The 14,679-nt window shown below is 32.5% G+C and overlaps 1 protein-coding gene across 3 annotated transcripts in view; it reads left to right on the top strand.

Annotated features, from left to right (window-relative positions):
- Positions 1-4,182: 4,182 nt before the first annotated feature.
- LOC118188566 (ubiquitin-protein ligase E3B) overlaps positions 4,183-14,679 on the top strand; it is an 83,370-nt gene continuing 72,873 nt past the window's right edge. For 2 of the 3 annotated variants that reach the window (XM_035359029.2, XM_035359027.2), the window contains exons 1-5: positions 4,183-4,514; positions 4,610-4,742; positions 4,959-5,064; positions 7,951-8,018; positions 13,908-13,964. In XM_035359029.2, coding sequence (XP_035214920.2) covers positions 4,629-4,742; positions 4,959-5,064; positions 7,951-8,018; positions 13,908-13,964 — 345 coding nt within the window. In that variant the 5' untranslated portion in view covers positions 4,183-4,514; positions 4,610-4,628. Of the gene's footprint in view, positions 4,515-4,593; positions 4,743-4,958; positions 5,065-7,950; positions 8,019-13,907; positions 13,965-14,679 lie in introns of all 3 variants that reach the window. The other variant, XM_035359028.2, reaches the window with a different exon arrangement.

Here is a 14,679-nt window from a genome sequence, read left to right as displayed (position 1 = left end):
AACAATTTTAAAAAATAAAAAATTACAAAATATCAAAGCGTTTATTAGGTGAGGTTTCATGATCACAGTTTAACTTTTAAAATAATTTTGTAACAACGTACTTATTGACATCTTTCAATGAAAAAATAAACAATAAGATTTCAACCCGTCGTCTTGGTGTTAAATAATTTGATACTAAATAAATCAAATTATAACAGACAACACTTTCCAACGCTTGTTTGAATTTTGAACTATCTACAATCGAGAGAGAAGGAAAACTCGCCGAAATAAAACAAAAATTTAGGCAAAGCAACAACTTTCTGTTTAGCGTATATTTTATAAAGACTCTGTCGATTTCGAAAGCAACAAGTACAGATCCCTCATTATCAGGAGAAAAGAAATTCTGCAAAGAAGAAATATGTGTTTATACCAGAAGTCAAATAATACGAATAAAAAGATAGCGCCATCTGTCCACTTTAGTAGTAACGAAACATGAAAAATTAAGTTAATAGCATTTTAAAAGTATTGGGAAGGACTAGATTGGAATTAAAATCATTAACTAACAGAAATTATCCAAAAAGCTTTTTCAGTCAGTGAACTGGATTTCCTTGAAATGGATTCCTTTCCACATTCACAAAGATTTATCTTTTTTTAGTTAATGACTTTAATGTTTAGTTAAATTCCAGTTCAATTCTAGTCTTCCTAATACTGTTAAAATACTACACACTCTTTCATGCTTCTTTACTGTTTGCGTGAACAGATAATTCTACCTTCCTGTTCGTTTCACTGTTTGGCCTTTGGTCTCCTTCTCTGCAGAGTTTCTTTCTCTCTCACACTAGTTTCTTCTCTCTTGGAGAAGCTCTTTCTTCGGCATTCCAGATATCTCACTCCCCAATTGGAGCACTAGACGGAACTAGTAAGAGCAGGGAATTTCATCTCCTGCTGTAAACCAGTATAACAAGAAAGTATCAAGCAGAATTTCTTTTCTCCTGATGATGAGAGATCTGAACTTGCCCTAGAAATCGATAGAATCTTTATTAAAATATACGCCAAGCAAAAGATTATTGCTTTATCTAATTTTATATTATCTGCAACAGTAAATCAAAGTATGATTCTCAAGACGAGTGTTTTCATTATAATAAGTAAGCATGCAAACAGAAGGAACAGGGAGCTTTCAAATCATTGACGAATTTAACAAAGGGTTCATGAGAATCCTCACGAGCTCCCTAAATGCCCGTTTACACTAGAGAAACCTTGATCCAAATAGACGTGGGCGAAATTAACGGCTCCGCTAGAAGGAGAAAAAAACCCACTCACAATTTTTGAGATAAAATAGAGAACTTATTCATTTACTGCATATTTATATATTTACAGCCTAGACCAGAGATCTCAAACTTAAATGTCAAGCTGACCGAATGTACGATCTAAAAACAGATGACGACCGGATCTTTTTTTAAACAAAGTAATTAATAAAATAAAGAATATTTATCATAAATTTTAAATTTTTCTAAGTTTTATTAAAACTTACATAAACAATAATATCACAAAGAATAAGTTCAAATTTATATTTGTTTTCTATCTGAAATTTAACGTTAAGTATCTGCAAGATATTTTTGTTAGTTAACACACTGTAATTCAAATATATTGACAACTAAATATTAAATTTTTATGCATACTTATTTCAAATAATTCTAACATGTTTAATTAATTACTAAATAATTTACTTTAAACAAAAATTAAACACATTACGTAAAAGTGGGTCAAAACTTTAAATTAAATCATGACAATCTAGTCTCTCTTTCTCTCTCTTATTTATTAAACTTTTCTTCGACACATAAATAAAAATACGTATCTTTGTAAATAAATAATTATAAACTTCTCTATTTCTTATTAGGTTGACATTTGATGTCGTTTCTATTCTGGTTTGTCGTCTTGGAGAGAAATTGCTATAAATTATTTTCATAGTTTGTAGATGTTCATCTGTGAACCCGATTCTTTTCTTGTTAATTTTGAACTGTAAAAAAACATCTGTTCATATGTAAATGCATTCCGAATCAAAGCAATTATTCTTAGGAATAAAAATGCGTAATTACGCTTATTTACTTTTTGACAGGTAAGAATAAAAGTTAATAATATCCTTATCTTCAAATCTTTGGATACGATTTATATCATACTGTGAAATAATTACTCCATTTATAAATTTTCTGTTGCGATGTTCAATAATAATTTTACTGATAATGAAAATAATATTAACTCGGACTTCAAATAACTAAAATCTTGAAATTTTTGCAGCGATGCATAATTGATATCTATTCATGGGCAACACAAAATTGCTTCAAGGCCGCCAGTTTGAGACCACTGGTGTAGATGATAATGTTATTCAAAATTTCAAGAGCGAAATATTTCTGCAGCACATGAAACCAATTCCATTAAAAAGGAACTCGATGACATTTCTGGGACTCAAAAGTTTCTGAAAGAGTTAATTTTTTTTTGGGGGGGGGGTTAAAGCATTTCTTGGGCTCTGAGCTGTAAACCGGCTTTTAAGCTTCCCAGTGGTCATTCTGGTATTACTCTGATCTGCTGCGGAATGTAATTTTTTCTAATGTGAAATAAAAACGCTCATTAAATTTCGTGATATTCATACAGAATCAATACCTGTTCTCAAATTCTGAAGATAAACACTAGTTTTAATAATTTCGTTCATTTCTTTCTTGATATTTTAAACTTTGCGATTCGGCGTTTTAATTTGCAGATGTATAGAATCATAAGACACTACGATTAATTTGCAAAGAGCATGCATTAACTAACCAGAACGGGCTTTCCTGATAGGGACGGAGAAAAGTGGACGGAGCATCAGAATTTCGTCGGTGATTTTACAGGTATTGCTCTACCACACTACTCTACCTAATGAGCGCACAGTCGGGCTGCACCAGAGCAAGAGATTCATATTTTTACATCATCTTTAAACATTTTCACATTTAATATGCAGTTAAACATTGATTATATAATTACATGCTATACAAAAGGTACAGTGATCTAAATAGATGAATATATTATTTACGCATAACTACATCAAAACTTAAGATCTCTTTTTAAATCCCAATATTACGGTGCGACATACAACTCGTTATGGTTACCATTAACAGTGATATAATGGTGCTTAGAACATACTGGCCAGTATCATGCCAATTTTTGTAATGTTTGTAAAGTGCGTGTCAGTTTACAATTCCTTTACCTAACTTTTATTAATACCACACTTCTTGGTTACTCAAATTTTGGAAGATTATGAGATTTGTTAAGACCCTAGCCTGGTTCATAGTATAGATATTCATGTTTTCAAATGCATTAGCTTCGATGAACTACATTTGAAATATGAATTACAATGTTACAGTGTGGCGTTCTTAGTAAACTTCGTAAATAGCTGTGCCATAATTTTATATATATCCACAGGTAAGATCCGTAGGTAGGATAACCAATAATGAATTTCATAAAATTTTTGCCTTAGCAGAGAAAGTGATAAACAATTGCCGTCTGTAATATCCAAATTCTAAGATTTTCAGCTGCAGTGCGGTAAACGCAGTTAATTTGAATTTCCTTTTACGTGTTTTTTTGGGGGGGGGGCAGAATCTAGGAGCAGCACTGTAGTCCGAGAATCAGACTAGAAAACACTTATCTAAGCTATTCAGTTCATGTTAGCTAACTGTCAATGGGTGTGAAAAAGTGTACAGTTGCGTAGAGAAGCAAAATTGCTAAGGTGAATTCTGAAAATATCTTGAAGAGCTTTTCTGCTGTTATTTTCTTTGAAGAGAGTAAAAATGATAAATATTGCATTCATCATTTATTATAAAGTTAGTTCATTCGAGGCCAACTAGATATCTAGTTGCTAGTATTTATGGTTTTATACAAATGCTAATATTTATGCGATTTAATTAAAAAACTTGATATAAAATTCTTTTTATTTAGAATTATGTTTACCTAATGAACCAAGGCCCACTAGATATCTTGTTGGCCTTGGATCCAACTTGGTAGATATCTAATTGGTAAAGTGAATTTTATATCAAATTTTTTTGATTAAATCCCATAAATATTAGCATTTGTGTTTTAGTTGCTTTACCATACATTGAAAATGAAAGATCTGGATAAAAGTAGACGAATTGCTTCAATATTTCTAAAACTGCAATTGGCAACATGTTGAATGTTTTGGAAACATTAAGTGCGATATTTTTGCGTGCAAAAATTTGTTGTTATGTCAAAAGTGTAAACACTGATTTCATATCATGTATATATGCATAATGGAATAAAATTTGAAGACCGATATTTTAACGACTTCCGTGTCAGTCACTGACATAGGATTTATGATGAAATTTTACCTTAATATGTATATAATAAAGTGAAACGTCATTAATATTTTATTTATTGCATTGATTTGTATCAAAAGGAGATAATCATAAATAGCTTTCTTCCGTATTCCTGTGATGCAAAAAATATCTTTATATCTGTGATTTTATCTGTTTCATTTCCACTTTCATTAAAAAGTAATTTTTTTATCTATAACTTCAGTTCTTAGTTTTGTAAATTTTAATCTAATGTATGACTTTTTCATTAATGCACCAGTTTTATATTCTTAAAGGTTATCAGTACTTGCAAAAATGTTTGAAATATCTAACGTTAACAGCAAAGATCAGTTTTTAGAGCAAGCAAAAGCCGCTCGACTGGAAAGAGCGTTGGAAAAAAAGCGAGAACAAGCAGCTTTGACAATTCAGGTAAGTTTTTAAGAGTTTGTTCTCACATAAAATTTAAAAACTGTGATTATTATTTATTTCTACATTATTCTACATTTTTCTCCTGTAAGCTATTACTTATTTTACCTGAATTTTTAAAATGATAATATATTTGCATATAACATTATAAAGTGTGTGTTGTATTTTGTTTTGAAGGTACTTTATGCTCAATGAATATAATTTAAAACTCTGTTGTAGGCTTATGCACGTGGTTATTTTTCAAGGCAAAGGTTAAAAAATGATATCAGAAATGAATTTGATGAAAATTTTAAAGATTTCACGGAATCTAATAAATTACCTCCAGGTAAATATACTCTGTAATCTGTCTTTTATTGAAAGAAAAATGTTGTCATATCTCTTTAAAATACAAATGAAGGCTGTTTTATTTAAAACTCATGCATAACCCTCCAAAATAAAATTTAGCTCATTTCTTTCCCAAGGTTTCATATGCTTCTGTTCTTCACATTTATTTGCAATTACAAAAATTTAATGTTACATCTTAAACTTTTGCTGAAAAATTCAAAATTATTTTTTCAGTTTTAATTTATTCCCCCCCAAAAAATACTAAATTTCTCTGCACCGAATATTTATACAACAAAATCATCTGAAATATTGTTATAATCATAGTGCAGTTTTGGTAAGAAATGGCATATTGAAACTGTTGAAGTGATAGTTACTATATTGTGTTCCTCTTCATTATATTAGGCATTTATAGAATGGTTATATATCAAAGGATTATTATAAATTGTATATCTCTGTTTATGTTATGCATTTCGATCATGAAATGTGGTAAAGTCATGGAAACTGTTTACAGTGTTTTTTTTTTATTATTATTATTATTATTATTATTATTATTTTCAGTTATGCCATAAAATTATTTTGTTTATGAAAGAGAAGGAAAAAGCAGTACCAAAATTAAGTAATGATGAGTGATTTTTGGATTTCTGCTTTTTAGTGGAAACGCGGAAACCTACGAAATGTTAAAACATATTTATGGCAAGGAAGCATTATCCCGCTCAAGAACTTCTGAATGGTTTAAACGCTTTCAGGACGGGCGCGAAAGCTTCCTCACACAGGTCGTCTGCAGTCCGCACGCACACCAGAAGCAATTGAAAATTATTAATTAACGACTGTTGACTATAATAGATATGCAATGAAAAATTGAAACACTTTTTTTAGCATCAGAATAAAAAATGGTTGATCTTTACAATATGGTAACTGGTAGTTTGGCGACATTTTGGAGGCGATAAAGGTTACTACCTGGGACTTTGGTAATAATGTGAGCAGTACTCAGTTCCGATTACGCATTATTTTGTGTGAGGGAAATGAGAGATCGTGGGATATGTCATGTGATATTAATGGACAAATTACGGCTCTTTAATCAGAAAAGGGGGGAAATCGGGAAAAAATCTGGAAATTTTGTATTTGGCTTTATTCTGTGTTGTGTGAAACAGTGTTCGTGAATTTTTGGATCCCATGGCCGTAACTAAAGTGAATTCGAAATGGGTATTTATGTATGTATTAATTTAATGTATGTGCTCATTTATATTTTAAGTAGTGTTTTGAATTTAATTATATTTTAATTAAATGATAGTTATTTTGTGAATTTTATGTTTGTAGGAATTTGGTATACGTTTTAGTTGAAGTAAACGTGCATGGAAATAATTTAAATATCTGACACTAAGTATTTGTAATAGTTGCGGTATGAATTCGTTGGTGATGTGTATAATGTAATAGATGATTTAGAGGTAAAAGTTTTTGGATATTTTATTTATTTTATATGTGGAAATGTTCATATTTGGAAAGGGTAAATACTTTTTCGCGATCAGGTAATTTCATATATGTTCTTTTTACCGGGTTTAAAGATTGAGAAAATTATCATGTATTTTCGTGAAATTTTTCTAATTTATGAGAAAAAAGCAGTGTACATGGATATAGTGAAGAGTGTGCGCAATGCTAATTTTGTGCAATTCTGGGATGTTTTTTTAAGTAAAAATAAGTCAGCGTGTACATGTTTTATGTGTATGTGTTATTTTGAAAAACGCGTAAGAAGTATGGTATTGTGCACTTTTTCCCAATTTTGCAGTGAATATTTGTCATGATTAAGCAGTTTTGTTAGATAAAATTTCTAGCATAAGTGTAATTCGGCTAGTAGATTGTTGGAAGAAGTGTTCAGTAGATAAAAAGAAAAGAAACATGTCTTTACTTCGTGAAGACAAAATGGCGGCGGGAAAAAAAAATAGAGGGTTGCTGTAGGAGAGTTGGTCGCCAAATTTTCGCCAAAAAACGCCAAGTTACCATAATGTAAAGATCAACCTAAAAAATTTTATGTCACTTACATAACAAATGAAAAAAATAATAATAATTTGAGAAATCTGGCACCAAAAGTTATAAATGCTTTTGAATCAAATTAATGTCTGCAAACCTTTTTTTCAAAAGTGAAATTCATGAAACAGAAATTGCAGGTGACCTTAACTGATGAAAATCTGAACAATGATAAAACTGATGAAACAATTATCTGCAACTACAAAGGATTGAAATCTACTGAAAAAACTAAAGGAAGAAAAGAAAAAAAAATATCCTATTCATTTTAGCAATATAATATTGTTTGATTATTTTATCAATTATTGTTGTTAGAATTATTTGCATATAGTCATAAATGTTTAACTGTTTTATTGTTAATTTATGAATAATAATAAAATGTATTCTGTTTTAAAATTTTCACCTAAAAAATTTATATATATACGATACAGCCTACTAGATTAAAATGCAATTCCAAAGAGGCGCATAAAGTCTTTTGAGTTGGACTGGCCTGCTCTGACAGACTCAGTGCCTTTGCATTCTCTGTTGCTGCACACTTTGTTGGTAAAAGATTCCACTCATTCAGTCTCATCTGTAAAATAAATCATTCAATCTTTGAATGACATCTTTTATTATTGTAAATTTTTTGTAGTGATATATAATTATTTTATCATTGTTCCTTCTGTTCAATCTTAAACCAAAACATTCAAGCGTATATTCTATATTATTCTTAAAAATGTTGTATTCATTTGTCAACTATTTCAAACTATTGCTATGCAGCTATAACTTGTCTAATCATTGTTATGATAATACATATTAAATTAAAGAAAACACTAAATCGTAATGATAAATTACTTGTTTTAACTTTTATATCTTTCTTTTCATTTAGCCATTGATATGTACAAAACAATAAGAAAACTCATGTTTATTATAAATGAAGATTGCAATGATAGGGAAGTAAGTATCTGTTATTTTTCTTTGCAGGTAAAAAATGCTTAATTTATTGTTAATGTATACTTGATTTTTAAAATTATATTTTCTTTTCCTACAAAGAATGAATCATAATCATCTCCAAGTTGTAATGTATGTTTTCACTAACCCTTTCCGGCACGCTGCCTTTGGAGTTTTGATTTAAAAAAAAAAAAAAAAAGAAGGTAGGCAGTCTAATTAGGCCTAAAGGAATACACAAGTAAAATTTTGTGAAGCTAACACTTATCATTTAATTCTGTGGGTGTGGGCACACCCACAAAATTCAATCAGTGTGCCCAAAGTGGCCACACTGATTGAATCGAGCTTCACAAAGAGTGCTGAAATGAGCATTGTTGTGAATGAACTGACTGATGAGATGCGAGGAAACAAAGAATACAGACTCTCAGTTGTCCTAGATTATCGGTGAGCCTGGTCTGGGCACACCTTGGGGTCACCATTTGATTTTAGGCAACATTTCAAGGTAAAAATTTAAAACTGATATGGAATGAGGAGATTGGTATACAGCCAAAAAAATAACATAGAACTTTCTTTTCAAACAATTTCTTTTATACCCTAAAAAATCTGGAAGATTTCTTTGAAAAATGAGGGTCTTAAAAAACTAAACATGGCTAAAATATATGGACTGGTTTGTGTTGTGCTGCCATCTACTATAAATAAAGAAGGTTCAGAGTAACCTATAAAATTCTTTTTCATTCAATTTTTCTGTGCGTACAGAAGGAAATTTTTCGGTGTGCCCAGACCGGACACACTGTGCCACAAAGGGTTAAAATGTAGATAGTTAGAGTATCTTAGTTAATATCTGTAGAAAGTAGCTGTTCAAAATTGTTTAAAATCTTAAACTTGTTGATATATTTTTTGTTTGTAATTCATGAGATGCCTTTTTATGTAATCTTCACTTCATAAATGTTTCATCATTGCCTAAAAGATCTAAATGTATGGTCCTGGCAGATGATTTCTGCATCAGATACTTTTTTAATTAGCTTTACAAGACTAGAAGAGAAACACGTTAATGTGACAATCAAAATCGTAAAAACAACCTTGTATTTAGCGTAAGTATATTGAAACAATCAGTCGATTTCGAGGGCAGCTAAAGGTCCCTCCTCATCAGGAGAAAGAAATACCTAGAAAGAAAAAAACTAAAGGGGAAAGAGTCTCAGAAACACGTGGTCCTTATCAGCACTGCACGTGGTTATAACCGGATTTTTAATCAGAGTTACACTGGCCGCCTACTTTTACTGAGCCAGGCTATCTGATCAAACATGTAACACAAAGGACAAAGAATTAGCGAAGTTAAAAATAGGGAGTGAGGGGTAACTGCACCTTCACGCTCAAAATCTTAACTTCGAATCATTCAAAGTTCAGATTTTGAGCTTCTTCGTAAGATATTCCGCTGATTTACATCCAACAAAGTTTCTTTTCTTCTGCCCTCAACTGCTTAAAAAAAAAAAAAAAAAAAAAAAAAAAAAAAAAAAAAAACCCACTTTCTGCTCCCTCATTCTATAACACCAAATACCCAGTTTACCACTAGTCATTTTATACAGTGTAAAGCACAAAATAAGCACTTCCTAACCAACATCCAACACAGAAATTATCCTTATTTAATGGTCTCTCAACAATCAAGATCAGCACGATCACGCATTACAACCAATCATATCATGATAGAGTTTCTAAAACATACACCGTAAAATACTCAGGTTGCCTTGAATGAAACAAAAACAACCTGGTAATAATCCAAGTGGTACCTCAAAATATAGACTACCCCAGATTTTCAGATGCTGTAAACATTACTTATGTAACTCTCATACAATAATAAAATCCTTCTAAATCATGTTGCGACATCTTCAAACCTGAAAAATCAAAATATCCTAAAAATTTTGGTGGGAAAAAGAAGTCTTTTGTATGTCACACATTAAAATAAATTTTAAAAAAATCTGAATGCTTTCAGATCTTACATTGCGCCCAAATGAGCGGTGGTCTAATGCCCTTTAGGCTAAAAATTCTGTTTGTCTCGTAACTGTTGTGAGATTTCTTTCAAGCTCTCTTTGTGACAAGAAAAGTAATAGCTGACTAAATAGCACCTCTAGTAAAGCCATAGCTATTATATTCTAATAGTTTTGGTTATATGCTACATATTTTGATATTTATACGCTATAGTTTTGCTCTCAGTAATTGATTTTTTGACTTGATAAGATATTGTATGTTTTAGCAAGAACTAATCAGACAATGGTACTCATATGGAAGCTAATAATATCTATTAGCGGATATGAGACTGAAGAGCACATGCATTTCTGTTTAATTATGTAGATGCCTCAAGTTTGGAAATACATGCAAAATCGAGTTTTTTCAAATCCTTAGCAGTTGTTCTAATTGAAGATTACTTAGTGCTGTGATGTGTGCTGAATGTGAGGATTCATTACATAGTAAGTTTTTACATAACTGTAAAATTGGCATCTTCCTTCCTATACATTAGGTTCTGTTTTGTAGAATTAAGTATAATACAGTAGTACCTCGCGATACGATGGGTTCACGATACGATGTGTTCAAGATACGAAGTGGAATATCGCAAATATTCGTGCTCGCAAAACGATACATTTTTCGCGATGCGATCCCAATATCTCTTGCCGCTTGAAATTGTTTTGAAGTTGGCGCGCTACGGGCAAACCTCATGCGTCACTATTCAAGCTGTTCTGGTATTGGTCGACGTGGCGTCATCTTCCTTTCTCTATAAATCCTGTTCTCCTATTGGTCGGCATCACGGCATCGTAGGATACCGAGTCCACACAAAGCGTTGATGTGATATCGTTCTCTCCTTCTCGAGACCGTGTGGCGTTCATACAGTTCATACGATATTCTTGTGATTGTGTGATCGTAATATTATTTTGTGATAAACTTTATTCGCCTTGGGTCCTAAATGTGCTTCTAGTGCTGGTGGTGATAAGGGGAAAAGAAAGTCATCGATAACCATGGAAGTGAAGTTGGAAATTATAAAAAAATACGAAAGTGGCATGCGCATCATGGCTATTGCTAATGCATATGGATGAAACCAATCGACGATTAGTAACATTATAAAGAATAAAGAAGCCATTAAAGCCAGCAAGTCTGCAAAGGGCGTTACCACCTTCTCATACAATAGAACTGCCCTTAATGACAAGATGGAGACTCTTCTTCTTATTTTTATGAAAGAGAAGGAAATTGCTGGTGATACGATAACACAAGCTGCTATATGCCATAAAGCCACTGCAATCTTTGAAGACCTCGCAAAAGCCCAGAGAGGCGAAGGGACATCAACACAAGAGGCCCCAACGTTCAAAGCATCTCATGGGTGGTTTGAACGATTCAAGAAGAGATCGGGGATAAAAACGTGGTCAGGCATGGGGAAGCTGCCAGCGCCGATGAAAAAGCAGTGCAAGAATTTATCAAGGCCTTCAAAAAGTTAATCCTCGATGAAGGCTACATCCCTCAACAAGTCTTCAACTGTGATGAAACGGGGCTTTTCTGGAAGAAAATGCCCCATCGTACATACATCACAGAAGAAGAAAAGAAACTTCCTGGACACAAACCCATGAAGGATAGGCTTACTCTTGCCCTATGTGCGAATGCCAGTGGGGATTTAAAAATAAAACCCCTACTGGTATACCACTCAGAAAATCCTCGTGCCTTCAAGGCACATAATGTGTCGAAGGATAAGCTCGTCGTCTTTTGGAGGTCCAGCCTGGGTCACGAGGCTTTTATTTGTTGAGTTAATTGCTGCTTCGGACCTGCAGTGAAAAAATATTTAGAGGAGAATGGTCTTCCTCTAAAATGCCTCCTTGTGCTCGACAATGCCCCTGCTCATCCTCCTGGCCTTGGAGAACAGATACATCCCGACTTCGACTTCATCAAAGTGCTCTATCTGCCACCGAACACCACTTCCATCCTCCAGCCTATGTACCAGCAAGTCATTGCTAATTTTAAGAAGCTTTACACGAAGCACCTTTTCAAACGATGCTTCGAAGTGACAGAGAGCATGCAACTCACACTCCGTGAGTTTTGGAATAGTCACTACAACATTGTCCATTGCTTAAAAATCATAGAAAAGGCATGGGGTGAGGTCTCAAGGCGCACCTTGAACTCAGCATGGAGGAAACTCTGGGCAGCTGTGGTTGCAGAACGAGACTTTGAGGGTTTCGAAATCCCTACTGAAGAAGAAGCTGTGGATGATCCTGCTCCATTGGAGGAATTATTTCTCTGTCAAAGTCTTTGTGGCTTGTTGTCGATGAGGCTGACATTGACAACCTACTCGACGAGCTCAAGGAGGAGCTCAACACTGATGACTTGAAGGTATTGGAGGCGATGCAAATCAGCGATCTTCAAGAGGAACATCATTCGAGTGTTAAGGAGGAGGTGGAGGTGGCACTGACATCTACGGAAATGCGGGAAGCCATCGGTTGGTTTGAAAACTTAAACAGTTTTATTGAAAAAAAGCACCCAGAAAAAATGCATACAGCTCGTGCAATGGACAATGTGAATGACATTTGTATGAGTCATTTTCGAAACATTTTGAGGAGTCGTCAGAAACAGGCTTCTTTAGATAGATATTTTTCGAAGAGAAGTGCCCCAGAAAGTGAAGAAGCGAGTGTTTCTAGTAAGAAAACTAGAAAGGAAAGTGAAGACGATGATGTATCACCTCAAATTTTAAGTTCAGTTAGTTAAAAAAAAGAAAAGCAAAAAAAAAAAAATTACAAAAGATAAAAATTATTGAAAAAAATTGATTTTAAGTTTTCATTACTGTGTCTGTAATTTTACATAAGAAATTTAATTTTAAAAGAAATTTAATTTAATTTTAAGTTTTCATTACTGTGTCTCTAAGTTTTATAAACGCTGTGCGCAATTTATCAGTGTCGTAATAAAAACTATCCCTCGCTGACTGTACAGTACTTTATGGTAAGTGAAATTAATTTTTCTTTTTATTTTTTATTTATTTATAAGGTTATTTTAATTTATAAATGTGGTATAAATGTTTATTGTGTGTATGTGGTACTTAATATACTATTTTGTGACTAATTATTATTACGTATAGACGATTTTGGTGTTTATATATGGGGCATTGCACGAATTAATTAAATTACATAAGATTACATTGTTCATTATACGATTTTTTTAAGATACGATCCTGGTCCAGGAACGGATTAAAATCGTATCGCGAGGTACCACTGTATCTGTACTCTGCTAATCATGCATTTATATCATTCAGCCTGTTTTCATAAAGCCTGAAAACCATACGTAATTATATTCTTCTATCTATGAACTTGATTGTCACGGTTTATATAAATATTTCGGTTTATATAAATAGAGATATACTTTGTTAATATGTGAAATAAATTTTTCAATGGCTGATGCATAATTTACTATCTGGTAAGTTATTAGCATGTTAATAAAGAATAATTCAATCCAGCACAGCATTTTGTTGTTTATGAGATGGCCACCCATAAGTTATAATGTTTAGTGATGCTGATTGCCATACCAAAGAGTCTGAGTTCAAATCTCAGAGAAGGTATATATGTTTGTAAGCATATACTGTTTGTTTGAAAAGGGGACAATCAAAATACATGGTGAGCCAAAATCCTCTTCAGAGGTTAAGAAAGATTAGAAAGCCTGAGACTGCAGCCTAGAGTGTTCTGCCCTGGAATTCCACCCAGAGCAGAACTTTAGTAGTTAGCAAGGCCTGGCGATACATAATATGCCTGTTTGGATGCACAGGTGTTGCCTTTGCTTCATCCTGTGCCTGTTTATGAAAGAAAAAATTGTGAAATATTGTATGTCTTAATATGAATGCTTATTGAGGAACTTATTTATTAAATGTTACTTCTTTTTCAGAGGTTTGAAAAAGTTTGCAAATATATCATAGCAAGTGTAGATAGTGATTCCTTAAAGGTAAAGTGTTGTACGTAATGTTTTAACATAAAAGTTTTTGTGTCCACTCTACTGTTTTAAATGTTTACAGTGCAGTTCTGAAATAGATAATAAAATTAAAATTGTGCATATTATGCATATCTGTATATTTTTTTTATTTTTGTGCTGTAGTTAAATTGTATTTTAGTATTTGTAGAATTTATAGCACTGAAGTATTTGTATTATTTATATTCTACAAATTTAAACTGAATTAAATGTAGTAATATATATATAATGTTTTTAAGATTTTTTTTTAAATCTAAATATTACAAAAAAAATAGATACTTTCTGTACAACTTTGAAAAGTTGCCAACTTTATGAATTGGCAGAAACATTTGTTTGGTTATCTTTACAGCTGATACACACACTGGCCAATGAATTAAAAATCAATATTTTATTGGACTGCCTTTTGGCATCGATAAATGCTCTGATTCATTTGGGAAATGAGTTTACATGCTTCTGGAGTGCATTTATGTCCAGAGAACACCATGCATTTGTTATGAGCTTTTCTTGTAAATTAAATCGAAGAGGAGAGTGCTGTCAGTTGTGTCTTTCTACCATATCCCACACATTTTCTTTAGGATTAAGATCTGGGCTGTACAGTGGCCAGGGAAGGTGTTGGAAGTCAGACTGGCACAATGTATAGTTTCATTATTGTCCGTGAAGTATCCATTGCCATCAGGGTAAAAATGGAATA

The sequence above is a fragment of the Stegodyphus dumicola genome, chromosome 7 (genome assembly GCF_044657685.1).
Source record: "Stegodyphus dumicola isolate Sdum_Otavi_A_Nest chromosome 7, ASM4465768v1".
NCBI lineage: Eukaryota > Metazoa > Arthropoda > Arachnida > Araneae > Eresidae > Stegodyphus > Stegodyphus dumicola.
The sequence above is the reverse complement of the archived record's forward strand: the minus strand, read 5'-3'. Positions and strand labels throughout refer to the sequence as shown.